This window comes from Artemia franciscana, chromosome 7, assembly GCF_032884065.1.
Source record: "Artemia franciscana chromosome 7, ASM3288406v1, whole genome shotgun sequence".
NCBI classification, from domain to species: domain Eukaryota; kingdom Metazoa; phylum Arthropoda; class Branchiopoda; order Anostraca; family Artemiidae; genus Artemia; species Artemia franciscana.
In genome coordinates this window covers 41,071,895-41,098,501 of record NC_088869.1, presented here as the reverse complement: position 1 = coordinate 41,098,501, position 26,607 = coordinate 41,071,895, and the positions used below count along the sequence as shown (strand labels likewise).

The 26,607-nt window shown below is 37.0% G+C and overlaps 1 protein-coding gene across 2 annotated transcripts in view; it reads right to left on the bottom strand.

Annotated features, from left to right (window-relative positions):
- The window catches only part of LOC136029309 (transcriptional adapter 2-beta-like), a 39,833-nt gene that overhangs the window by 1,098 nt on the left and 12,128 nt on the right, over positions 1–26,607 (bottom strand). Inside the window, exons 3-8 of one of the 2 annotated variants that reach the window (XR_010618013.1) lie at positions 25,147–25,300; positions 14,452–14,757; positions 13,373–13,550; positions 8,340–8,553; positions 5,182–5,289; positions 2,976–3,168 (exon numbers count right to left, since the gene is read on the bottom strand). Coding sequence is in view for 1 of the 2 variants with exons in the window: in XM_065707574.1 (XP_065563646.1) it covers positions 2,976–3,168; positions 5,182–5,270; positions 8,340–8,553; positions 13,373–13,550; positions 14,452–14,757; positions 25,147–25,300 (1,134 nt within the window). In the remaining variant the exon portion in view is untranslated. The remainder of the gene's footprint in view (positions 1–2,975; positions 3,169–5,181; positions 5,290–8,339; positions 8,554–13,372; positions 13,551–14,451; positions 14,758–25,146; positions 25,301–26,607) is intronic. The other variant, XM_065707574.1, reaches the window with a different exon arrangement.

The window sequence follows — 26,607 nt, the reverse complement described above, 5'->3', positions numbered from 1 at the left end:
TTCAACGCTTCCCGTGTTTTTCCCAAAGATTTCTCCTGGTACCTATTTGGAGCTGGGTCAACTGGATATCTGCTGCGGCTCACAGCGTAAAGTAGCCTGGTCTTACTCAGCTCTTAGGTCAGGTTATGATCAAGTTTATACGAGTGTTGTCACATTAATTTTCAAGAATTTTCCCAAGATCACCGTCCACTATACATAAATTTATATACCAGTAAAAAAAGAAAAGAAGTTCATATGCAATTAAAAAACAAAAACAAAACCGGCTACAAAATACATACCAATTATTTTACGACCACTTCAACGTTCGTAAAATGAAGTTGTTAGATTACTAGAGACATCTTGCATCCTCTTTTATCCATTTCCAATCGTTACAAACATTATTACAGTTTGCACAGGCATCCATTGCTAAAGAATATATTTGCAACTGAATTCGTACATATTTCCTTTCAGACATTAAATTTACATGAAATTTTTACCCTTAATTTACAAACACATTACAACACAAATAGTTACTTCTCTAATTTAAATATTTCAATAAAGTGAACTTCAGCTTCATATACGACAATGCATCCGAGTGATTATCAGCCATTATACGTTACTTCGTGTTGAAACAAAACGTTCTCCTTTTTCTTTAACGAGCGGATTCTTATTTAACTAAAAAGTTGACTACGAAACTACTATTAAGAATTCTTCATTGTTAGATATCTACATAGAATTTCTGGCAAGAAATTCGAACTCGACAGCTCATGCTTGTCTCTATGGCTCTTGCAAAATATAATGATTCATTTAGGGTTTCCGAAATGGCGTAACACAGCTGTTTATCAAAAGCATTTACTTATGGGTTGTATTTTTATTTCTTGAGTTTAATTCTCTTTTCACAAAAGGTTGATTTCAGCCTTCTTTATTGTTTTGACTATTACAGGTCTCACTTTCCTGAACCTGATAGTCTTTTCCTAATTTTTTGAACGGTTCATGCTGTAGCAATTTCAAAATTTCTGCCAAACTTTCCGTTCTATTTACAAAAGCCTGGTAAACTTTCCTAGTTCACTTTCTGGCAAATTAAACACTAAAAGCGTAAAAAGTTGACTTGTTAGTTGACCATGTTTTGTTTAATCGAACGCAACTTTATTCGAACTTTTAATTGCAAAAAGGTTTCAGCTAAAGGACCTATTTCCTTATATATCTTGCCAGACTTTCAAAAACTCACTAAAGCAAATTACATGAGTATAAGTCTGGGGACAACTATCAAGTATTTGTCTTTCAATTTTTTATATTAAGGTTAGTTAATGCATTTGACAGCCCAGAAAACCTTCCTGTTTTATATCTCCTTAATCGTTTTTACTTTTTTATTTCCACTATTGTATTTTTTTTGTAGGTGGCCCATCTTCCAGGACATAGTGTACCACTTTGTATTCCAGGCTTGCGCCCCACAAAGGTTAATTCGTATTTTATCCTTTAATCACTATTGCTACAAATAAATGTCTTATCTTACAATCAATAAATTTTCACGAAGGATCAATAACTCACCAATAATCACTAACAATAAGCTACTAATATCTCTTCCAATTACTACACAAGTGCATTTTTGATACAGAAGTCAATATTTAAGATAATAGATTCTTTATTTTTCTAAAATTACGTCAAGTTCCTTAGGAGAATGGCTTATTATGGAGAGCCCTGATAACAAGAGAAAATTTTGAATTAACGTAAAAAGCAGAATCTCTTTTGTTATAAGTTCTCACACAACATTCAATATTTCAACTTTGATTTATATAGTACATACTGCTCTTCACATGGGGACCATTATTGCGACTACTACAAAAGATGATCGAATAGTTGCTTTTTCGTTTTTATATTATAAAATCCAAAGCAAAAATTATTATTATATTAGCTACTTACCATTGCTATTATTATGGGCACAGTCATAAAACTGAGTCGAATCTCAGGCCGCAAAGGCGAATTGCCCCCTTCTACCACCACTCCCAAAATACCACTGGGCTATAAGTACCTCCTTAGGGGTGACATTTCGAAATAGGGCTTGCATAAATATTTTTTTTACATTTGTAAAAGAGACTTCTTTCGTAGCATCAAAGTATCCTTCATCATTTTCTCCCATCCCCTGAACCCTACCTGCCAGGTTCAAACTGGGTTAAGCATGCATCACTCGCCCCTAAAATGAGAGGGTCACCGACTACTTACCGGTCAGCAAGCGGCATTTGATCCACAGAGTTCGTACAAGCAAGAAAATATCTTTCTCTCACCTTGGATTGCTCCTCAATGAATCCTTTCTTACAAGCCCCAAAAATACTATTGACTTTTGGTTAGACACTAGACAGGATGTACAGTGGCTGGGCAGTGCTGAAATTAGCAGTAGTAGGGCCCCACTTGTAGCCACAATCCTTAGAGGCACACGAGAAGGTTGTCATTACCATTCCCAGCTGTATACCATATTTGAAGTCTAAATTTTTGCTGATAAAAACTTAAATATTGAAAAGAGACTAAAATCTAAATTCCTCAATACCCTTTCAATGTCTACCTTCATTAATATTTTTGTAGGATTTTTTAAAAATAATTTCAAGAGTCCTCATATTCAGTCACTTGCCTCAAACCTTTCTATTGCTAGGACGAACTTTGCATGGGACAATCCCTTCTATTTTATAAGTACAATACCGATTTAGGTACTAGAGTTTTCAGGCATAAGCCTCGGAGTAAAACAAAAACAAAACAAAGGTAGCATTCCATGTTAACCCAACATAACTCTGACTAATATAACATATTCATTATTAGAGTGACAAAATTCTTCTGACACCGTGATTGAATAACCTATGTTTTTTCAATTTTTTTTTCCATATCATATGAAATGACCTTCAAGGATTAGAGGCTCAAATCCTATACTGAAATGACAGTAAAGAGTTACTCAATAGCTACTCCAAATGAAAAAGAGTAAATATTATGGAATAGAAAGTATAACTTACATTTTGTTCAAAATTTGTGAGTAGTTCAAACCCAGGAAGCGTGGCAAATTCTTCTCTTGAGATCACGCTGCCATCGGTATCGCTGGGTCTGCATTGACTAACTGAGCCCGTGTAAGGCTCTCCACGCTGCGCGTTTGAGTAGTACGCTGGGACTATGCTTCTTGTAGTGGCCGAGTAGCTTTCGCTTCCTTTTCTAGCAGAAAAAAGGGCATAATACTTAATTTATGGTCAATCCTAATTTATTTAATTTTGAGCGAATGGGCCACTGAAGAACCATAATTCTCGAAGAAACGAACTTTTTTAAGAGAAACAGAATTTTTCTAATTAAGTGATATGTACATAAATAGGCTCAGCACTAATACTAATGATAATGAATGCAACATACTCTTTGGATTCTTAAAACATTTACGAGAATAGCAAAGTTTAAATAGGTAAAAAAGGAAATAGGTAAAAGGAAAAATAGGTAAAAAGAAATGGGAATGAACTTTTTACACGTGAAAACACGGAACGGTACTAAAACTCTAAACATGGAGAAATAACATATTGGTAGTGACAAAATTTTCTATTCCAGTGACATACATGACTGTAGTTTTTTTTATCTCCAATCTTCACAATTTTCGTTTTTTTTAATCTGCCTAAATGGTACAAGAGTCGTTCGATTATTCAAAATATTAGTACAACAGAGTAACAACATATAAGAAGTTGTTTTCAAAGATCAGCAAAGAAGCCTCTCCACATTCACTTCCTTTTCTCACTCTCATGTGCCTGTTTTCATTTTACTTTAGTGTTTTTATCTTTGTTTTTGACACAGGGAACTTTATTTCTATGATTCCTTTTCCTCCTTTTGTTTTGCTGCTTCACTTCTTTTGTTATGCAGTGGGTCAGAAATTAATCATTAATATAAGATATTAATTCTTTTATTTTGGTTGCTAAAATTAGGATCCATTTTCTTTCAAATTTGTGGTAAGTGAAGCCCAACATAAAATTTAGCGTAAAGAGTAGAGGGCTTAAGAGACGTTATGCCTCTAATTTAAAATTTTTTTGTAGAGGATAATGAAATACTTAAACGAGGGAAGGGCAAATGCTCCGTGCTTGTTTTCTTAGATATTAAGCGTTGAAATAATCAAAGTAAAAAAAAATTCTTTTTGTTCTAATCTTGCAGACGTGTAACCTGCTTACTAAAAAGAAAAAAAAAGAAAAAAAAAGAAAGAAAAAAAAAGCATAATTGTAAAGCCGTATATAACTAAAACCACTTCTTAGAAATAGCTCAGTTTTGGTTATGAAAATGACTATTGACAATAGTCTTCTGAATATACAATGAAAGTAGTATGCAGTAGAAAAAACTAGTTTCAACCAATTAAGCTTTTAAATCCCACGTAGTTTCATAGCTACTGCACAAGCCATTTACAAAAAATAAAAAATCAAAAAAAAATCAAAAAAAAAAATCACTGATATTAGCAGTACAGATAGAATTTTATAGGGTAAAAAAAAGACAATTAATGAAGGAAAACATAGGTGTGTTTCATTCCTCGGAAAAAAAAAATGAGGAAAAACGGCTAAAACTACAATAAAATGAAAAGAACAAAAAAACTGCTTAAATGTGTATTAGTCTTCTATGATCAGGGCCATATCCAGGGGGAGATACCGGGTTTGAGCCCACCCCTCCCCGCAATTTTTCTGACTTCTAAAAACATAACAAAAATGAATATAAATAAATTATTCTTGCGTGTGAGTAAAATACCCCAAAACAAAAATACCTTCCACCAAACAAAAACCCTTGATATACCTTTGCCAACAATGTATGATAGCATAGCAGATAAAATGGCACCTGTAAGCTCAAGACGATTGCGGTTCAAACCTGCTTGCCACTAGGCCTCACCCTCGACGAGTGACATTGCTTGAACCAACAGAAAAAAATGAAATGACTTTCCGATTTTTATTTTATTTTTTTTACAATAAGTGAATGGTTGATGACGGCCAGAACCATGAGCAAAAGTTATATCTGAAGCAAACTCCAATGTAATTAGGTTATATCTAAACGAAAACATGCTTCTAAATTCAGTCACAATCTGGCTTATCTTTTTTTTATGGGACAGGGCAGGTCAAAAAGGTAAACAAATCAATGAATATTTGTCCTTAAAAATAGTTATTGTGTTAAAGGACTATTAAAGTACGAACTTAGTTAGTAATACGAATAGAAACTTACTCTGGTTGTCGATCGTGCAGCCACTGCGATTGGGTCGGTTTCATCTCCACTTCCATTGACTGAGGGGGTAGCATCTGGCTCATCACTGCCTATGGAAAACGATTCACTCTAAAGATAGAAGAAAGGAACAAATAAAACTCAACTAGCTCTATTGTCTAAACCAACCAGGCATACAAAAACTTAAAAAAAGCTTTAAATTGACATTCACATTTCCTGGAAAGCCAAACTACTCCAAAAGATAAAAAAAACGACAGAACAAGCTGTCAGCTTACTCTGAACTCAGAGAACCTTATGAGCCTTTCACATTAAATTTAAAAATATAACGAGACTGTTTCATGCCCGTGACTTTACTATATGCCGTTTAAGGTTAAATCAAACCCTGGTAATTCAGAGAAACTCAAGCTTTTCCACCCCGAATAAACTGAACATACTCCAGACAAACATCTTAATTTTCATTTAGCAACATCTTTTATGAATATTTTACCGACTTGTAATTCCATGCTATAGATAATAACTAGGATTACATCACGATCTTTCGAGGTTATTAATGTCATAAAATTGTATGCCTTTCCAAAGACTGGGGAATACTTTGGCTTTCTGGCACCATTTAAAATGATGCGTGTGTGTGTGGGGAGGGATCACAGTTTAATAGGTGACAGCTTTTACTTATATTTTAGAATATCTCACGATATAGCAAGTTTTCGGCAGTATTCTTTTAGCTTGAAACGTCTGGAGTGTTTAAAAAGCTAACCACCTCTAAATTCATCTTAAATCCTATACCAATCAACTCACATTTGAGAAACTAGCATATTTTCCTCGCAGATCTTGCCAGCTTTTTGTTTAGGTTGTTTCCCGGGTGTAGAAACGCATGACGGGAAATGCAAATTGTTTATTCTTTATTGTAAAATTGGATTATTTTTGACCCAGATTGCTTTTATATACCCGATCTAAGAAACAAGTAATGGTCCAATAAGAGAGTCATACTTACTCCCGGCGTTTACGGTGTCATTTAACCAAACCTTTGGAAAACTATACGTTCTATCACTATCTTAGTTCTATGAGTATCTACCTTAGTTCTTCTGCCCTAGGAATGATGCACGGACGGATGATAGAAAGACTTATCTATTAACAAATGAGCTGACATCAGTTTTATACAATCCTAATAAGGGCTTATGCCAGATTTGCCTCTCACTCGATCAGACTATCTGTCTGGGCTTTTTCTACAATTAGCCATTGCTTGGTGCTCACAACTACCTATTTTAATTCAGGGAATGACACATATATACCCGATGAAACTGCTTGTTACGTTTATATATCTGTTCAGCGTAGATACTCTTAGCAGTGTAATTGGGATCAAAACGACTAGTTCAGTTCTGCTCCTGTGTCTCAACTGAGGAAGGGCTACATTCAAAAATTAAAAGAGCAAAGCTAGGGGGCTTACATAAACTCAGCTGAGCTTGCATAATATTAGTGAAAAAAAAAATAAAGAAATGAAGACCGAAAATGAGTATTTTTTAAGACCAACAAAAATACAAGATACTACTGGTTTACAAAATTGTATAGTGTTAGTGGCATCATTGGGACCAAAAAAAAAGAAGTTCATCTCTGCTCTTGCATTTGAACTTGCATAAATTCAAACACAAAGGCAGGCTAGGGCTGCCAATTGGGGGAAGGGAGGTGTTGGCCCCTTAGATTTTTAAAGACACTTTTTCTAAATTATTATAAAAAAAAACACAAAAAGTACCCCCCCCCCCCGAATATTTCAAAACATTTTTGTACCTTAGAAAAATCTTTACCCCCCCAACATTAAATTTCCGTGGATTTGCACTGCTAATGTAGGGCCATTAATGTGAATGTACATAATATTAGTAGTATCATTGGGCCCAAAATATATGTTCATTTCAGTTGTTGTGCTTTAATTGAGGAGAAGCTTCATTTTGAAAGGAAAATTGGGGCTAGTTCAGCTGGCCAGAGATAGTAGAGGCAGTATCATTTTGACCAAAGCAAAAACTTCATTTTCGTTGTCTGTATTTCAGCTTAGGGGAAGCTAAACTTTTGTTTTTAATAGTGTTCTAAACTCGTTCTAAACAAGTGATCCAGAAAATCTTAATACTTTAATCGAAGAAACAGATGTTGCATATGACCTAGATATCTCAGTTACATGATTAATTCTAGTAGACAGGAGTTTTAGTACCATAAACCTCAAAATGCAGATTAAGTCGTCAGCAGCCTTCATCAAGGATCAAAGGGGGGGGATGTAAGTTTGTCTGGTTTAGCCAGCCCACACCCACGCCTGGCTGATTTTTTTGTCGGACTCGTAAAAAAGTCACAAGAAAGCATGTAATCAAAATGTTGATGTGTTTTGTCAAGTTCTTTTGTCCCCCCCGAACAACAATCATCGATACAGCCTTGAGCAGCATAATCTTCAACGCTGGCGAGACCCTGAAGAATTCAGAGGTATTTTACCCCAAAATAATTAGTAAATTTGGCGTCGTGGTGAGCTAATAATGGATTGGTGGATCTTAACTTTTTACTTTTACCGAAGTGGAGCCCATCTGCCAATATTAGAGTCAATTTTATAAGGGACTAATAGCCTCTTAGCCCTCACATTGAAAGAACTCAAAAGTCGTCTAGCAATTCTAAGCTTTACAGCATTGCTTTCTACTTTGTAAATTATAAACTGTCCCAAAACTTGTTCTAAATTTTATGAAGCCTTCCACCTTGAAAACAAGAATAAAAAGAAAAAAAAAAACAACTAAATACACCAAATAGTAGGCCAAAATAGCTATCAAATGAAGTAATATGGTGGGCACGTAAGCAAGGGAATGAATCTTCAGGTTAGGCTAACCCGTAATATCATGAATTTACCAATTTCCCCTATAATTTCACATAATTGACAAAGCTTTTCCTGTTACAACCCAGTCTCCGCCCCTCTCCCCGAAAAAAAATTCCTGTGTCTGTCCCTGTAATGAGGACAAATTAAAAAAGGATATGGTATAGTTTAAAATTCGTCAATAGTGAGGCGACGCGTATTATAAAAACCCCAGTAGAGATTTTTGCTGCAACAAAAGGAAGGAAGCCTAGGGACTAAAATAGGACAAGGACTCTTTCTAGCTAACCTCTGTGCTAAGCTGGATCTGAATTAAACTGAAACTTACTCTCTTGCGGTCCTCTTTCTTCTTTTCTCTTTTGTATCTTTGTCTTTCATATTCAACACATTCCTCCGATCGCGTAAGTCCATTTTTTCTGTATTTCAAGAGTTCGCGGATACGTGTCCGAAGCTGTCGTGCTCGGGATAAATTTTTTAAAAACTGTTCATGCTCATTGAATGTATGAAATCGAACAAATGGCCGAAACTTATCAAATAAATCTCTGAAAACAACAAATTCGCATATTTAATAAGCGTGCAAATGCAATATAATCAGATGAAAGTATTAATGGAAGAAGAAGGAGCAAAACATTTCAGATTTTTCCATAATTTTTAACAGCAATAAAAAAAAAAAACTCAAGTCTTTTCGTAACGAAAACCCTTTTCGTTATGGATAGAAAAAAAATCCGCTTTCTGTCTTTAGCTCTAATCTTTAGTTTTTTGATTTTAGTTTACTTTGTCCTGTGAGCATACACCAAAGATCATAAGCGGCCAAATCAAAAACGGGCATAATACATTAAAAAAAAAAGAAAAGAAAAAAAAGACAGGAAGTGAAAAAGATTCGTCTAGCAGGCCTCAAATCACTGGACACATTTGTAAAGGCATATTTACTTCGTAGGAGGTAAGAGAGATCGGACGTGATTCGAGAAAAAGAAAATCACAGTGCCTCCAGCACATAACAAACCGTACGTAAAAAATCGACCACATATATAACTAATATGTTTTCTAGCAAAAACTGGCTTCGTACGTCTTTGCAGCACAAAACAATTTGCTTTATGTCGTATGCATTAAAAATAAACTGTATGAAATAGTTTTAGTTATTATTATGACTGCTAACTGCTAGTAGTACTACTAATAGACCCTTGCACTACCAAGCCACCTGAATCCAACACAGCTGTGCACACTTCTCCTCCACCCCCATACATTCGAAGTTTCATTTTCTACCTCCCTCAGATGAACTTCCGATTTGCTATACATTCTCTCTAATGACCTCCCATCGCTCCATTTGGGAGCGACATGCTTCCAGCGTGGCTGCAGCTGGATGGTCAAAAAACACAATCTTCGGCAATCTGCCATCCATAAAAGGCATCCTAGCCATCTTAACATTCATTTCGTTTAAGCCCTATAGAACTAGATTTAATTATATTTTTCGCAGAGTTTGTTGGATATATGGTCAGCAAAACGGAAAATAAGAACAGCTTAGATAATTTCTTTGGATAACATTTAACAGATCTGCATCAGCCTTTCGAAGTGCCTATGTTACAGAACCATACCTTACTCCTGTCATAACCCTAGATTCTAATTTTCTAATCTTGGTTGGCAGACTTGTCTACCTATTCATTCAAACTTTTCAACTATGAAAAATACCCAGGGCATAGGCTATTCTACTTTTTACATTTTCACTGCATCCACCATCTTAATGAGAGGTGAAGCTATAAACTTGATCAATTTCCTTGTAATCTAACATCTCCTATTCATCTTCATTTATTTCCAGTCTAAGCGACTTGACCTTCTTAACATTAATTTTCAAACGTATTCAAGCACCCTTTGGTCTCAAAACTCCAACAATTCATTCATTTTGCTAACATTCTTATCGGAGCAATTAGATCATTTTCATAGCTTAAGTCAATGATTTTTACCCTGCCATTTGATCCTATGCCCTCCCGTAGCCTTCACCGCGTTACTTACGACAAAGAACTACTTCCCCTTTTTCAAAAATTAGTTTAAAAAAAAAAATTCCGAAAAAGAAGTTTTTTAAAGAAAAGTAAAGGCCATATTCAGCTTACGATCAGAAGAAATAGAAAACTACAATGAATCAAAACGACCAGAAATTACTACTAAAGAATAAAGGAAACCCAAAACGGACAGAATTGAGTGAATAATCACAGCAAAAAAAAAACATACAACAGGTATTTGTATAACAGGTATGTACAAACAACAGGTGTTTGTTACCTGATATTTGAACTATTTTTAACAAAATGGCTATCTCATAATTTTTGTCGGGGGCGTTTTGAGAAAAAAGGGCGTGAGGGGGGGCTATTTGCCCTCCGATCTTTTTTGAATCTTAAAAGTGAACAAGAACTTTCAATTTACGATTAAATGAGATCCCCATGAAGTTTAAACCAGCACTCCTTCTATGAGAACCATATATGCCCCCCAGGGTATAACTTACAAAAGTACCCCGGGCTCTGGGGGGTTGTGTTAATTCCGAAGATTTTTTAAATCTGATATTTGAACGATTTTTAACAAAATGGCTATCTCATAATTTTATCGGAAGCGTTTGGCGAAAAAGGGGCGTGGAACGGGCTAGTTGCCCTCCGATCTCTTTTGACTCTTGAAAGTGAACTAGAACTTCCAATATACAATCAAATGAGCCCCCTATGAGATTTCAATGAGCACCCCTTCTACAAGAACCATATATGCCCCCAGAGCATAACTTACAATGCCTGCCCCCGGACTGGGGGGTTGGGTTGACTTTGGAGTTTTGATATCTGATATTTGAATTATTTATAACAAAATAGCTATCTCAAAATTGTTATCAGACGCATTTGGGGAAAAAGGGCGTCAGCGGGGAGAGGGGGGGGGGCTAGTTGCCCACCGATCACTTTTACTCTTAAAAAGGACACTAGAACTTCCAATTTCCCATCGAATGAGCCCCCTCCGAAGTTTATACAACCAACCCCTCCATATGAAGTGCCTTTATGTATTTCCCTTTCTATGCATACCTTATACGCCCAGGGCACAACTTACAACCCTTGCCCTGAAGGTCTGAGGGGGGGGGGATCATCCTCAAAGACATAATTTCTGGAGCTTTCAATTATGTTCAACAAAATGGCTATCTCAAAATTTTGATTGGATGTATTTTGGAAAACAGTGGGCGTGGGAGGGGGGTTAGTTGCTCTCCAATCACTTTTGACTATTAAAAAGAGCACAAGCCCTTCCGATTTCCAAAAAAATAAGTCCTTTTCGAAGGTTCTACGACAACTCCTTTGACACGAAGTGCCCTGGACAAAAAAAATTTAAATAAATGATACATTGTGCCCATATCCCTCGTTAAATTTCCAACCGAATGAGCCTTTTCGAACTTTCTATGACAACAAATGGCCATCTCGAAATTTCTATCAGATACATTTCAGGAAAATACAAGGTGTTTGGAGGGGGGAGTATCCACCCTTTGATCACTGAATGTTAAAAAGGGCACTAGGAGTTTTGATTACCAATCTAATGAGCCCCCTCCAATGTTTATACGATTATCCTTTCTATAACCCTTGCCCTGAGGGCTCTGGATGGGAGAGGAGGGGGGTTATCCTTAAAGACATTATTTCCGGACCTTTCAACTACGTTGAACAACATGGCTATCTCAAATTTTGGTTGAATGTGTTTGGGCAAATAGTGGGCGTGGGAGGGGGGTTAGTGGCCCTCGAATTACTTTCGACTATTAAAAAGGACAAAAGCCCTTGCAATTTCTAGTCAAATGATCCCTTTTCGAAGTTTCTACGACAACTCCTTCGATACGAAGTGCCCTGGTCTAAAATAAAAATAATACACTATGCCCACATCGCTCTTTACTTAGGCAGCGCTATTGTGCTACCTATGATGAGGATCAAGATCATCGAGTCAGTGCTTCACACATTTTTGCAGGCAGAACTTAGCTCATTTTATCACATCGTCACCAATACTACACAACCTGAAATTAGCCCTTTTTTGCCCGTAGCCAGGTCTTTGCTAGTTTCTGTACTGAGATTGAAAATATCAGTATTATTTCTATTTTGATAAGGTCCAACATGTCTATCTATCTATTAAAAGGTTATCACGGGATGGGGGGGGCGAGGGATGAAGTAGAGACCAGCCCCATTTGTTCCTTAAATCATACATATTCGAACTCCTTGCATGCTTCCGGTTTAAACTACTTACGCCACACCCACCTATTTAACTAGAATGCATTTGAAAATAAAGGGATTTATCCACATCTCAGACCTTGATTCTGGGCTATATGGGTTATTTTCTCATTGGGGCACAGTTTTATCAAGCTTCTAACTATCTTGAGCAAAATAACAATCTGTGACCATCCGTTCTACACGAAGTTGTGAGGAGGAAGAAGAACAATTGAGAGAATACTTTTCCCTCTTTCTCTATGAAGCATTCAATTTCGATTTCCATTATATAGGTAAAAAATAAAAAATTAATTGAAGAATAGTCAACCTTTATTTTCCCTCAATAGGGATTCGAACTGTTTTTCATAAGAAAACCAGCACGAAAATCGCATATTTCTTCAAGTGCCATGTATACATTTGACAGATATTCATTTTTCTTTTTCTGACGACCCTAAAATAAATAAATGAAGCGAAACTTCGCGAAAGCTAAACTGCGCCTAAAAATCAGAAACGAGTGGATAAAAATAGCGACGAAGACCACACTGCCTTTCCATAACAAACAAATAAGACGTAGAGACAATAGGGAAAATTTCAAGACAGTGGAAATTATTTCTGTAGATATTTCGGCCCTATGTCCAAGGGCCGTCTTCAGCACAATACAAGAATAAGAGAGAAACTATACATATATAAAAGAACTTACATCAAATTGTGAGGATTAAAACTGATAAGTTCTTTTATATATTTATAGTTTCTCTCTTATTCTTGTATTGTGCTGAAGACGGCCCTTGGACACAGGGTCGAAATATCTACATAAATAATTTCCACTGTCTTGAAATTTTCCCTATTGTCTCTACGTCTTATTTGTTTGAGTGGATAAAACCCTTTCACAAAGTACCAGGAAATTTAAATTTTATCAAAACGGTACACAATTGTACCGCGTTGAGAACGCTGGTTTAAGCCCCACAACGGTAAGAATACGGACATAATTCTTATTGGTATTAGGAGAATTGCATTAATTTTAAATATGAAACATTACTAAGCTCAAATGTAACAATTTTCAGTCGCGGGCCATAACTAATTTCTCATGTGCTATTAATAGCCAGCCGTACACATTTTTATCTCAAATGGTCTGAAAATTTAATAAATAAGTCCTAAAAATAAAACACACCTATCTGCTTTAATCAATTTTTTCCTATGGTCCGTAATTTTCTTGGCTACATCCACGCCACCTTTTTTAATAGGTATAAAAAACTCCTGTGCTAGCTGATAATCTCTGACTAGTCTCTTCCTCTGTGCTCGCTCTCTTAGTCGTCTCTGATACATGTCCACTTGGGCTAGCTTCAAAGCTAAAGAATAAAAAAAAACTTCACTATGTGTTGATAACAGGCAATCTTTCTAATCTGAAGAAATCATTTTAGTGAGAATAAAATAAAGAGAAAAACAGAAGTTCAGTGTAAAAAAACCTGTTGATTAATGGTAATGTTTCGAAATTTGGTCAATACTGGATTAAGAGAAAACAGAAATAGGTGTAAAACAAATCAAGCAATAATCTATTTCAGAACACGGGTTACAGAAAACATGCAAAGAGAGAAAAAAAGTCAGAGGGAATTAAAAGATTACAGATAGAAATCTGGACCGTACATAATGTCCTGACTCAAACATTTTTCCAAAATAATGCCATCAAGGCCAGTAAGTGATTTTTAAGAAGATTTAAAAATAGGAATAAAGAATTAACAAGACAAACGTTTCCCCAAAACTGTGGCCTAGACTACAGCCGACCATAAAGCCTAGAGCCTAGAATAGAGCCCCCCCCCCCCCGAGTATGGTACCCGTACGTTAATACAGGGAAATTTATTATTCGCAACTGAAAGTGTAAGTATGCCAAAAAAAAACTATTAAAGAACGCAAGCAGAATGAGAAGAAAAACAAAATGACGAAAACTACAAATCAGACAATAGACAGCTTTAGACGTAACAAGGTTGGTATGGTACTACACAGCTAAGCTCAGACGAATCTAATTTTTTTTTTTTTAATTGGAAAACATTATTCTAATTCTGAAAAAAAAAGAAATCATAGTCTAATTATATTAGAAGGAATCACAGATTTATAACAAAGCAATTATAAGGACAATAAAAAATCTCATATAACCTGTTTCTTAGTTTAAGATGCACCCCACCCCTCTCCCCAATTGGAAGCTATCATAAACAACACCCTTATCATAAGTGGTTTCTGATGTTGGTAGCTTACCCATATCGATGTCCTCATCCGTTGTGGCATTCAAATCTAAATGAGACACTAACAGCTCTGCATCATTATCGTACTCAGTCTCAAAATCGTCGCGATTGGGCATATATCCAAGCTGTAGTGACTCATCCTGTTGGATTTGCAAAGGGGCCACTCGAGCTGTGAAACTGGGCGAAAGGGGGCCAAAATCAGGGCCAGTGTGATCTTTTGTAATGAATCCAGGCTCAGCTCCAGCTCTATTCACTGAAAGCCAAGTTAAACGACCAATCGTACCACATACATAACGCTGGACATAGTGTTCTCTTACCTCTGGAATTAAACAAGAAAATAAATACAAGAGTTCTAAGGAAATTTTATTACACCCACAAACAGCATTGTGAAAAAAGTATGGATACATGGATCCGAAATAAAGCTTTATATAGAGGGAACTTGGGTCATTCCCCACTGAAACTACCGTAATCTAAGGAATCTAAGGAAAACTATTTTTTTTGTTACATTCTTCACGGTTCCATCACAAATGATAATATGCCGTTAGTCCTGGTAGTCACCTCATTGTCCAACACTGAGGTATTTATTATACCTTCTCCTGAAGGCGTCAAGGGAAGGATTTTCCTGGATTACTTCTGCCAGCAATCTATTCCATGTGGCAACCGATCGCCGACCGAAACTCGTTTTCAGATATTCTTGGCGGAATATTCCAAATAGTCAAAAAGCTTCAGAAAAAAACCCCCACCCAATTACAACAAGAAGCATGCAGCCCCGGAAGCAAGTGAATAAGTTATAGGAATACCTGATTGAGAACAGTGGCTTTGCACATACATATTTTGTACGGAGTCTGACCCGTTAGCTCTTGTTCAAGCAATACTCATGCACAAACCTTCCATCCATAAAAGCAGAAGTCCCAAAGTTGAGCACTAGGTCCCAGCAACCACCTTCCAGCTCGAAACTCGTAGACATAAATTACACATCTTCTGAACATTCTAGGATAATTAAGCAAATGGTCCTGAATGATTAAACATTATCGGTTGTACGTAAGGGGCCCCCATTTGTGTCCTATTGTAGAGGGGGTGAGGGGAGATTAAGATAGGCATAATCGAAAGGAAGTCATAGCCAGTAGAGGAGCACCCATCCAATCTCCGATGCATCAAACATCAAACTTCATGAATTTGTTCATGTTCAAACATAAACAAAGCATCAAACTTCTCCAAACTTGGGTGTCCTGAAGTCTAGAAATGAATATACCAGTTGTTACTTAAACACATCTGCCCTTGAAATGTTTTACGGATAAAGTTGTAGAGATATAACTATAAAATGGTCGTGTATTTACATTTTTCAAGCAAAACAAAAATGAGATCATACACAGCAGAATGAGATATTACGTCTAAAATATTCACCCAGGAAAAGGGGGAGGGGTATTTAATACTGTTACGAGTCTAGTTAGTTGCTAAGTGTCCATAGTTAAAGCAGGTTGGTAAACTAATTGCGCACGTAATGTGTTAAACAGGATGATAGATCGAGAAAGCATTGAAACCCCCCTTAAGTTTTGCCCATCAAGCCACGCCAGTTCCCATAAAAAATAATAATAAAAAGACGAAAAAGTACATTAAAAAATTATATCCCCTCCTCATTACTATTTCCTCGATTTATGCAGTTGTTCTTGCCTTCTAAACTAGCGGCTCACTACTGCTGCTGGGCGCAGGTCTCTACCCAGCTAAAGAATAGCTATCATAGATATCCTGCAGCAATATTTAAATTAGTAATGGCAACAGTTGATGAGTTGCCACCCCCCCCCAGGGGCCAGACAAATCAAGACCAATTGCCAATACCAATTGAGTCTGCGAAAAGGGTAAAGGGCTACACAGTAAAGGTTTGGGAAGATCTAGTATCAACTAGTGATGGAGAATCGGGAGCTATGGTAAATAGTTAAGGAATGGATAGGGGACCCAGAAAGGTTGACAGCTGAGGTTATCTATAAAAAGCTAATTGACAAAAATACAGATTTTTTAACAAAAGCACACAATACTTTTCATACTGGGAATGATAGTAATCACAAACCTTATCCGTCATCTCTATATTAGCTTTGTGCCTCCTCCCAAGTATCACCCTCCAGTTACAGCCTCGACATGCCCTCATGATTTCTAGTGACTGTACCTGGTCGAGTTTCAGTATCAAAATCACACTGCTGGAAGCATAGTACATGCCGCACCAGAGGTTGATTATCTGGTATCATAACATTCACCCTTTGTGATGGATTATGATGATATAATTTTAAAATTCCGTCCATGTGGACAATAATCATTTTTTTTAGCAACAAAAATAATCCCCTAACTTCATTTCAATAGTACCGTAAACTAATTCGACTTTACATATTTTCAAAAAAAAAAATAATAAAAATAATAGGGTGCTTTGGGCTAACAAAACCCCTGTCCATAGGCTGAGCTACCTCTTTGGAGAAAAAGTACAATGAAAAAGGAGGGTTTCAAAATATTCAACTGCTGCAAAAGGCGTATTCTTCTTAAATATCGAATGCTCCCTGCTTACTTCTCTCCTTGATTAAAAGTGTCTGGAACTCCCTTTCTAGTTAAATTTGACAGGATTCCGATATTGTCGTAAAATTGGGGATGGGCTAATAATACCATGCTATTACCACAAATAACCAAATTTGTCTCTGTATATGAGATACCTGCATTTTGGATCCTATCCATCTTTTCTGGCATTTGGATCCTTTCCCAATTTGATGACTCAGTTACTGACTAAGTTTGCACCAGTCCGCATTTTACTATATTTAGGGCCAACTCGCTTTCCTGAATATGATTAAAGCTTTCCTCATATGGCTCACATGCTCCTTAAACAAATACGAAAAATGATAAAATCATTAAGGTAAACTTTCGTGTACGGTAATGACTCCAAAATACAGTCTACTACTTGCTCAAAGAGACTAAACGCCGAAGTAAAAGCAGTCTTTGTTCTATTTGCAATATGCATTTCAACCTACCGTATCCCCGTTTTAAATCTAACATCAAAATAAATTTGCTAAGCCTACCGGATACACTATTTCTTCAATTGTTAGTCAATTCAATCAATTGTTAGAATTGGGTAAGCGTGCGTCTCGGAAGTAGAATTAAGCCACCAGTAGTTTACACAGAACCGAAAGAATCCGTCTTTTTTCGAAGCCAGGACGAGCGGCACCGCCTTCCAAGCAGGATGGCTCTATGATCTTCATACTTCCGTGGCATTTTGTAAAAAGAGCCAAAGTCAACTTTTCCTAATTTTACAGAAGAGCAAAATGAAAATAAAAACGAACAATGAAAAAATCTTTCTCACAAATAAGAAGTTAAGGAGCTTGAAAATTAAGAGATTGGTTCCTTGTTCACTTTTCAGTCGGAATTCGCTGGAAATATCCAAATTGCTGAATTATTCTTTACTTAGAAGATAAGGGATTTATGCTCTTTTTTACGCCCTTTTGGAACAATTTATAAGTCGGTCAAAATTAAAGATAAGCCCTTTAATAGACCAATTAATACACCTCATCGAGTTCTTACAAACCATATGCTTAACTCATTTTCGGATACCCCCCAAGTTCCGAGGAAGTTAGCTTATGTGTTTAGTTTAATTGAGTTTATGTGCCAGCCCTATTCGGCACACTAGATGATTTTGTCAGCACATTCTTTATACCCCCCGCCCCAAAACTCAAAACCCAAGCTGTGCCCTTGCATCTAATAACAATCTCGCAGGTTCAGGGCCTCAAAACAAGGCTGCTACCAGTATAGAGGCTAAGAGGACTCGCCTGACACTCTATGCAAGACAAGAGGGAGGTTAAAATAGGAATAACCTAGCGAAAGTTATAACCTGGAGAAGAATATGAACAAGACCTCAAACTTCTCCCAATTTGAAAGAGCTAAACTCCACAAGTGAATATAAGACTGTTATCTAACAGTATCTGTTCTCTAAGCGCGTTAGGGAAAAAGGGATGCAGACATAGCTACAAAAAAACTCAAGAATTCATTCTTCGAGCACAAAGCAAGAAAATAATGTCACAAAAAGATGGGATACCATGCCTACAGCAAGTGGTAAAGAGGCAGTTTGTACCTAGCACTGTTGTAAGCTTAGCTAAACGGACATTGTTAACGCAGGTAGGTCAGATAATTTCAAAGACAACTGACTAAATAAGCATCTATGATTAACCATTCGAAACCAATTGCATTAATCAATTAAATTACGATATAATATTTGAGGAAATTTAAAAAAACATTCATTGTTTTGCCCGCTTGGTCCCATAAGGTATTGGATCTAAATTTCAAGAAGACCATTATCACGTCCATTACCACGAACAACGAACTGTTTTATCTCCTCAATCACGGTTATTATTATTCATTTCTATCGCAATAGCACTGCCTTACTAAAGAGGGATATGGCCTCAATGTATTATTTACTTACTTTTATTATTTTATCTCCCTGGCCACTTTGCAAGGAAGGAGATGTCGTTGACATTTCGAAGGGGAGTTCAAACGATTTGAAATTGACAGTTCTAGTGTATTTTTTTTAAATGGAAAGTGATTAGAGGGCAGCACGCCCCCCTCCTATGCTTCTTTCTAGCCGAAAATCAAAGGATTTTGAACTTAATCAAATGAAACTATGTGCATCCATGTTGTCAATTTAACGTATCTGCAATATCTGAGGTACGGCTAAGCATAGGCTACTAGGTTGAAATTTTCAGGTGATGTTGAACTAAATCAAAAAGGACTAAGCAAATAAGATTTCTCAAAACGGCCTATCCGCATTATCCCAGGAACAGATAAACGCAATAAGGAGAAACTATCGGAGAATGTTGAACCAAATAAAAGGACCTTAAATGCATCCAGATTGCCAAAATTACATAACTGTAATACCTCAGGAGCAGTTTGGGGTATTTACTTGAAATTATGAGATAATGTTCAGAAAAACACTGAACCAAATAAAAAGATTTTAGTGTCTTCAGATTTTTGAAAGGGAACATTTACTATATCTCAGGAACGGCTAAGGTTATTAGGTTGAAATGTTCAGGGAATGTTGAAGGGGAAATTGAACTAAATCAAAAGACTTCAAGTGCATCTAGGTTGCCAAAATGCCGTATCTGCAATGTCTCAGGAATGCTATGTCGCCAAACCTAAAATCTTGGAAAACGCTTAGAGTGGAGGGATAGGGATGAAACTTGGTTAGAAAATTAAGCACAAGTCCTAGATACGGGATTGACATAACCAGAACGGATCTGCTCTCTTTGGGAGAGTTGAGGGGAAGGTTAATTCTAAAAAATTAGAAAAAATGATGTATTTTTGACTTACGAAAGAGTGACCGTATCTTAATGAAATTTCATATTTAGAAGGACCTCGAAACTCAGATCTCTTATTTTAAATCCCGACCGGATCCATTGTCATTAGGGGGGAGGGAATCGTGGAAAACGTTTAAAGTAGAGAGATCAGAATGAAACTTGGTGGAATGAATAAGCACAAGTCCAAGATAGGTGAGTGACATAACCGGACCGGATCCGCTCTTTTTGGTGGACTTGAGGAAGGGGGGGAGAAGTAATTCGGAAAAATTAGAAAAAATGAGGTATTTTTAACTTACGAACAGTTGATCAAATCTTAATGAAATTTGATATCTAGAAGGATCTTGTGCTTTGGAACTCTCATTTTAAATCTCGATCAGATCCGGTGACATTGAAGGGAGTTGGAGGGGGAAACCAGAATTCTTGGAAAACGTGTAAATTAGTCGGGGCGGCAGCATTGAAAAAGATACTTAGTTTTCAAAACACCCGACCCAAAAGATACAATAGGTCTAATTACACCATCTTGTAGATAATACAACGGCGATTAAGAATATTCTTGGAACGCTGGTCTGCGACTGGTGCTTCATGGCAAAAAAAATACTTTTTTAACATCCTTTTTTACTTTCTTGCGGCTCCTCGTCGGAGTTGGATTTTTAGTCAACAATTGTTCGCTAGGCTGTGTGCAACAGCGACAATCGTACTGAATCTTCCATAGAAGAAGTATGAGATACAATAAATAGAAGACATAGCAGGAATAATAGCTTCTGTAAGTGATGGAAGACGTCTTCAAGTTGAGTTTTTTACCCATCTAATATCGCTGACTTCTCCCATTGGTGAGTTTGACAATTTAATCAAGACCTACCCGACTTCGAAGCTTTGGTTACAGTACATTCGAATGTTCTTGATTATGCTCCAATTTCTTTTGGCTGACCGCTGTGGGAACTTTGACTTGCATTTGAAAGCAACCAGTATGATGCTTCCCTTTATGGCATTTGCAGGCCACCATAAGTACGCAACTTATCTCACAATGTATTTGCAAGACATGAGCGTTTACCTGAACAAATTCGCAAGCAGTTTTTGCAAGGCCACTTTACTGTGAAAAGATCTGTTTGTTCAGCTAACGCAGTTTCTCCAGACCATGCCTTAGAGTCTGAGCCTTGAGACAAAACAAAAAGGCGGCATCAAAGGGCTAACTCTGAATACCAGTGCGGTCGCCAAGTGGATATCTACCTTGCCATTTTGTGCTAATGTATCAGCCTCACTGTGTAAACTAGCTGGAATAAACGGAAACAGCGAGTATGATGGATCCGAGTAGGCAGACTTCAAAACGAGAAGTTTGTGTTGAAGACTATGTCAGTAGTTGAATGTTATGTGAATCCCTTCGATTGTAAAGAAGAAAAACTTATGAACATCATGACTAGTGAGGTTGCTGAAAATTCAATCCGAGATAGTCTTTTGGCTGCTGAAGAAAACGGCGTAAGAGCCGTTGAAGCAATTGTCGCTGGACAACCCAACCCCTTTTCAAAAATTAAGGTGGTGACTATGGCTAGTAGCTTGATGAAGGGTAAAGAGCAGAAGAAGAAAGCATTCAGCTGCATCCAAGAAGAACTAGAAGTGACTAGGAAGATATTACTTGCTTGTGGTAGCGCTCCCACTACGTCTTTGTCAGTATTGCGTAGATTGATGCCCCATGAACTCCTTCCGGTATCACCAGCTCTGTTTGAAAGAACAGGCACTGGTGCTGGCACTTGGTTACGAACGGGTTCCAAAGCTGCACTTATAGATTCAATACGAATGCTTAGTGTAATCGATTCTTGGCCTATGAACGTCACTCTAAAACCTGAGGCAAAGCAGACAGTCTTGCTAGACTTTATGGCATTCATTAAAACCCAAATTCCGTCGAAAACCAAAAAATTGGAGAATTTTGCATGTAGAATGTTGCGAAACAACGAAAGAACTGACAGATTTGACTGAACTGCATGTCATATCAGACAGATACGATGGCCTGCATTTGATAAAGGACCCCGAGGGTTGTCCTATTCTCCTAAAAAAACAGCAGCGGCTGTCATAGTAGAAGGGGCGAGGGCACTATAATCTCTCGATCTGTGACCTTGGAAAACTGGGAGCTTATGCTGACGCAGTCATCGACGAACGCGAAAATTGCTGAGATTATATTTGAAATTTGGAAAGATCAGACAGAAAACACGGCCTTTCCGCTGGTGCTTGCTGGTGGGTTTAGTGATAGACGTGAAGTCTGGTAAAAGGTCTACCATTTGATGTTTGCTCTGAACTTACTGAGAGCCTAGCGAGCACCCATGAGGAAGCTGATACGAGGCTGGTACTACATGTGGCTCATTGTTTTCGCAGGGGTTATCAGCAGGCGATAGTGAAAGCCATCGACACAGATATTTTGGCCATGCTTATTCAGCATTTCCAGATTATGACTTCTAAGTGTACTGCATCCGATCCTGAGCTGTACCTCAAGTTTAGAGATAAAACATTCCCGATCCACCAAGTAGTGAAAAAGATCCCGGTCGCCGTCACAAACACTATTACCTTTCTTCACTGTTTTACCAGCTTTGATACTGTGCACTTCTTCTATTCAAAAGGCAAAAAGACTTTCTTTACTGCGGCTCTAAAGCTGGTGTCCTGGATGAGCTGGAAAAGCTAACAGCGAAGGTGATTAGTGCGCCCTAGTGTTTAACAGAGTTTCTGGATGACCTAACAATTTTTTTTAGAAAAATTGTCATTGTTGCCTACGGCAAGCGATATGAAAAGTTTTCCAGTTTAAATGATCTGCGAGTTCACTTATTTCACAAGAAAAGCAGTCTGAAGTGCCTACCACCAACAGAAAACACTTTCAAATACCATGTAAAAAGAGCTGCCTTTCAGTGGTCTTTGATGCTGCAAGCCTCAGAAGCGCGGCCATATATTCACAACCCATTGCGTTTCGGGTGGGTATATAGCCATGCAGATAGGGTCGTTCCAATAACTACAACGCTTCTGCAGTGGCCTTCGACAGTCAAAGGTATGCCCAAATCATTCTCTTGCAAAAAATAGATGTGCAGAACGTTGCCCTTGTTCTTTTGATTGGAAGTGTGATATACTTTGCTCATGTGGCGGCAGCTACTCAATAGATTCGGATGAAGAATAAAGAAAGGGGAGTTTCTCATGAATGTCTTTCCTGCTTTACCATTTCCTATCTTTTTTTCTTATGTTTAAATGGACATCGTGACTTGTCTGAAATTTAATATCCATTAATCAACTAATCGCTAAGATAATCGACGCTTGTTCAGCCTGTCATCTTTAATGTGGCTAATCCGAGTATGATGTAGCTTCACATAGACTTTTCAGTTGGGCAGTAGCCTACTTTTACCAAAATTCTTCGATCCCCTTTATGAAACTTCTTCTGAATCCTTCTATGTTTTAATAAGCTTTTTTGAGATGTTTGTATAGAACTTTCTTGATTTCTAATCAAACGTTTGTCTTTAAGGACGTTAATGCTGCAAGCCACAGAAGTACAGTCATTTATTCAAGCATTATTTGTGAATCGTAATTACTAGAATAGTTTTTTATTTTATATATTTAAGCAATATATTGGATATGTATCTGTCCTTAACCAGTAAACGAGTCCAATTTGAAGTCTTTTTTTGGAGGGGGGAGGGGGTGAATCGTTTCATTTTGAGCTAAATTTAATTTTTCAAACTACTGAAAATGATAACAACACTTGTTAATGAAGAGAAAGTATTCAATTGTATTAGGCATCAATTCCACCTTAAGCGCCCAATTTTGATCGCTGTTCCCGGCATATTCATAATTAGCGGGTTCGATTTGATGGGAAATCCACTTTCAACCTAGTGTACCTTTTGGATGAGGGGGTGTCATATTTTCCGGACCTGGTGCCTGGACTAAATCGAAGTATCTTACGAATGGGTGATCGAATCTTAATGAAACTTGATACATAGAAGAATCTGATGTCTCAGATGCTCCATTTCCAATGCGAATCGGATCCGGGGACATAAAGGGTTGGAGAGGGAAACAGAAATCTTGGAAAACCCTTAGAGTGGAGAGATCGGGATGAAACCTGATGGGAAGAATAAGCACAAGTTATAGATACGAGATTGACATAATTGGTATGGATCCATTCTCTTTGAGGGAGCTGGGGGTTGTTAATTTGGAATATCAGAAAAATTGAGGTACTTTTAATTCAAGAACGGGTGACCGGATCTTAATGAAATCTAATTTTTAGTATGAACTCATGTCTCAGAGCTCTTATTTAAAATCCCAACCAGATCGTTTGACATTGGGGGGAATTGGAGGGGGAAACGGGAAATCTTGGAAAACGCTTTCAAATGTCGTAGATATGTGATTGACGTAACCGGACTGGATTTGCTCTCTTTGGTGGAGTTAGGTAGTCGGGTTCAGTACTTGTGCTTTGGCGAGTTTGGTACTTCTGGACGTGCTAGGACGATGAAAATTGGTATGCGTGTCAGGGAGCTGCACAAACTGACTTGATAAAGTCGTTTTCCCCGATTCGACCATCTGGGGGGCTGAAGGGTGAGGAAAAATTAGAAAATTGAGGTATTTTTAACTTACGAGTGGGTGATCGGATCTTAATGAATTTTGATATTTAGAAGGACTCGTGCCTCAGAGCTCTTATTTTAAATCTCGACCGGCATTACGCCTCTGATTTTCCTTTTAAGCAATCTATTGATTCTTAGAATTTTGCTAGAGCTCATACCATATGAGCTCTTGGCTCTCGTTTTTAGTTTCTTTTCTTTGTTGTTGTTGGCTTAGGGTCCTTATTCCTACTATTGTTTGCGGTAAGCATTGTTCATTTTAGGTTTGAATTGATTATCATTGCAGTTTTTATTCGTCTTGGGTGTCATTTATTCATTGATAGTAATTTCTGTTTATTATATGTTTGAATGATCATTTTCACCTATTTCTGCTTGTCTTTGGTTTAATGTAGCTCTTTGCTTTTTTAGAAAAATCTCTTTTTCCAAAATTTTCTTAAATTAATAAAGTGAAAACAGTTTTGAACAATGATGTTTTGTAGAATTGCCACTTAGTCACCTAATTTTACACTTATTAGCAATTGAATTATTTATTGTTAAATCGTGCTCTATAATATTGTAGCCAATAACAGCCCCTAAGATATGGCATCAATTTTGGGGGTGTTTAAAAACAAATTAAGAAAGCACTTTTGAGGAAAGAAATAAGGTTTCTGTATTTTCATTTTATTAGTCAGACTCAAAATATCATTGGAAATCCCAACAAATATCTATTTACATATTTTTCACTAAAAAGTTGTTGTACATAAAATAATACTTTTACGTGAAAAGATTGGCAAAATAGTACCGGAAACAATATCTGGAGTATAAATAACATACCGTCAGCCGATCTGGTCTCAATGTACTTAGACACATCTGCGAAATTTCCAAAGCCATACAGTTCAATAGCATCAAGTAAAAGAATTTCTTCCTTAGCTGTCCAAAAACTTTTTTCATCTTCCCCACTTGGGAAAACAGAAAATTCGGATTTGTCCTAAAACAAAACAAAAATAAAGAAAAGTGTCAGAAGATCTAATAGCTGTTAAATCATGATCAGGTGCAATAGCGTTGAATTTGTGCGGAGCAATCCCTATGTACTATTTTTTATTGTTTTCCTGGCCTTATCATATTGAAAAAAAGATATGATAATTGGATGAATTGTCATTCAAAATCGGATTAAAAGTTCTAGTGCCATTCTTGAGGGACTTAGCCAGTCCATAGCTGCCCCTGAAGTTCCCCTTTTTCTTTGGGAGCTCCGAAAACCTCACACTGCAATACATGAAATGATCATAAGATCCAAAACATATGCCTCCTGGTTTAATATAGCTCGTGTAGTCCTGAGAGCAATGGGCCCAAATTACGTACTAGCACTTTCAAAACCGAGGATAAAATAAACACATTTTGTAGAGAATAGGAAATGTTATACCTTGTTTTAAATCAGGAATCAGCGATCTCAAATTATGGATAGAGTCAATTTGATAGCTGCAACAGTAGCTAAAACACAGCAAAGAGTGAACCGTAACTGTACCGTGCATCGTAACTGAGTATTTAAAAACACACAGTGAACCGTAGAGTGAACCGTGCACCGTAACTGAGCATTTAAAAACACAAAGCAAGCATTTAGAAAGATTCCAGCCAACACTCATTTGGAAGGGATAACTTTAAAACATTCAATAAAACATTCTTTTGAATAAAAGAAGATGAATTATTTTCGGATTTCAAAAGTAACCCGATATCCCTAAATCATAACAATGTACCGAAACAAAAAGTACACCATAAAAATTGCGACAATAGGAAACTGTTGATAAATAATTATCTGTCCCCTACCTTGGCAGCCGAAGAAGCCCCCCCCCCCCTCCCGGTTCTACCAGGCTGCTGAAAATTTGTAGAGAAACAAATAACGACTGATATGAAAGTCAATTTTGGTATCCATGTATTTTTTGTAAATCACTACTAATAGCACTACGTTTGAAAATCGGCTTTGGCCGTTTTGTGCTGCAGAACAACAATTTTGATATGAAACGGACGCGATGTCTTCAAATGAAAGTCCTGAGCTTAAAACTATATATTTAGCTTCTCTAAAGTTTTCATTCCTGCTTTCTTATTGAACACACCGGCAATGTAATTAAGTACCATTCGAGAATCGAAAATAATATTTGTAGTTGCTGATCTATTTGGATCTGTCACTAGGTGGCACTGAAAGACACTATATCTTAAATAATTTGGTATTTCTTTGTAATATTCTAATTGTCTATGTTGAAAGTTGAAATTTATTAAATAAAAAAAAATCCCCGTGTAAGT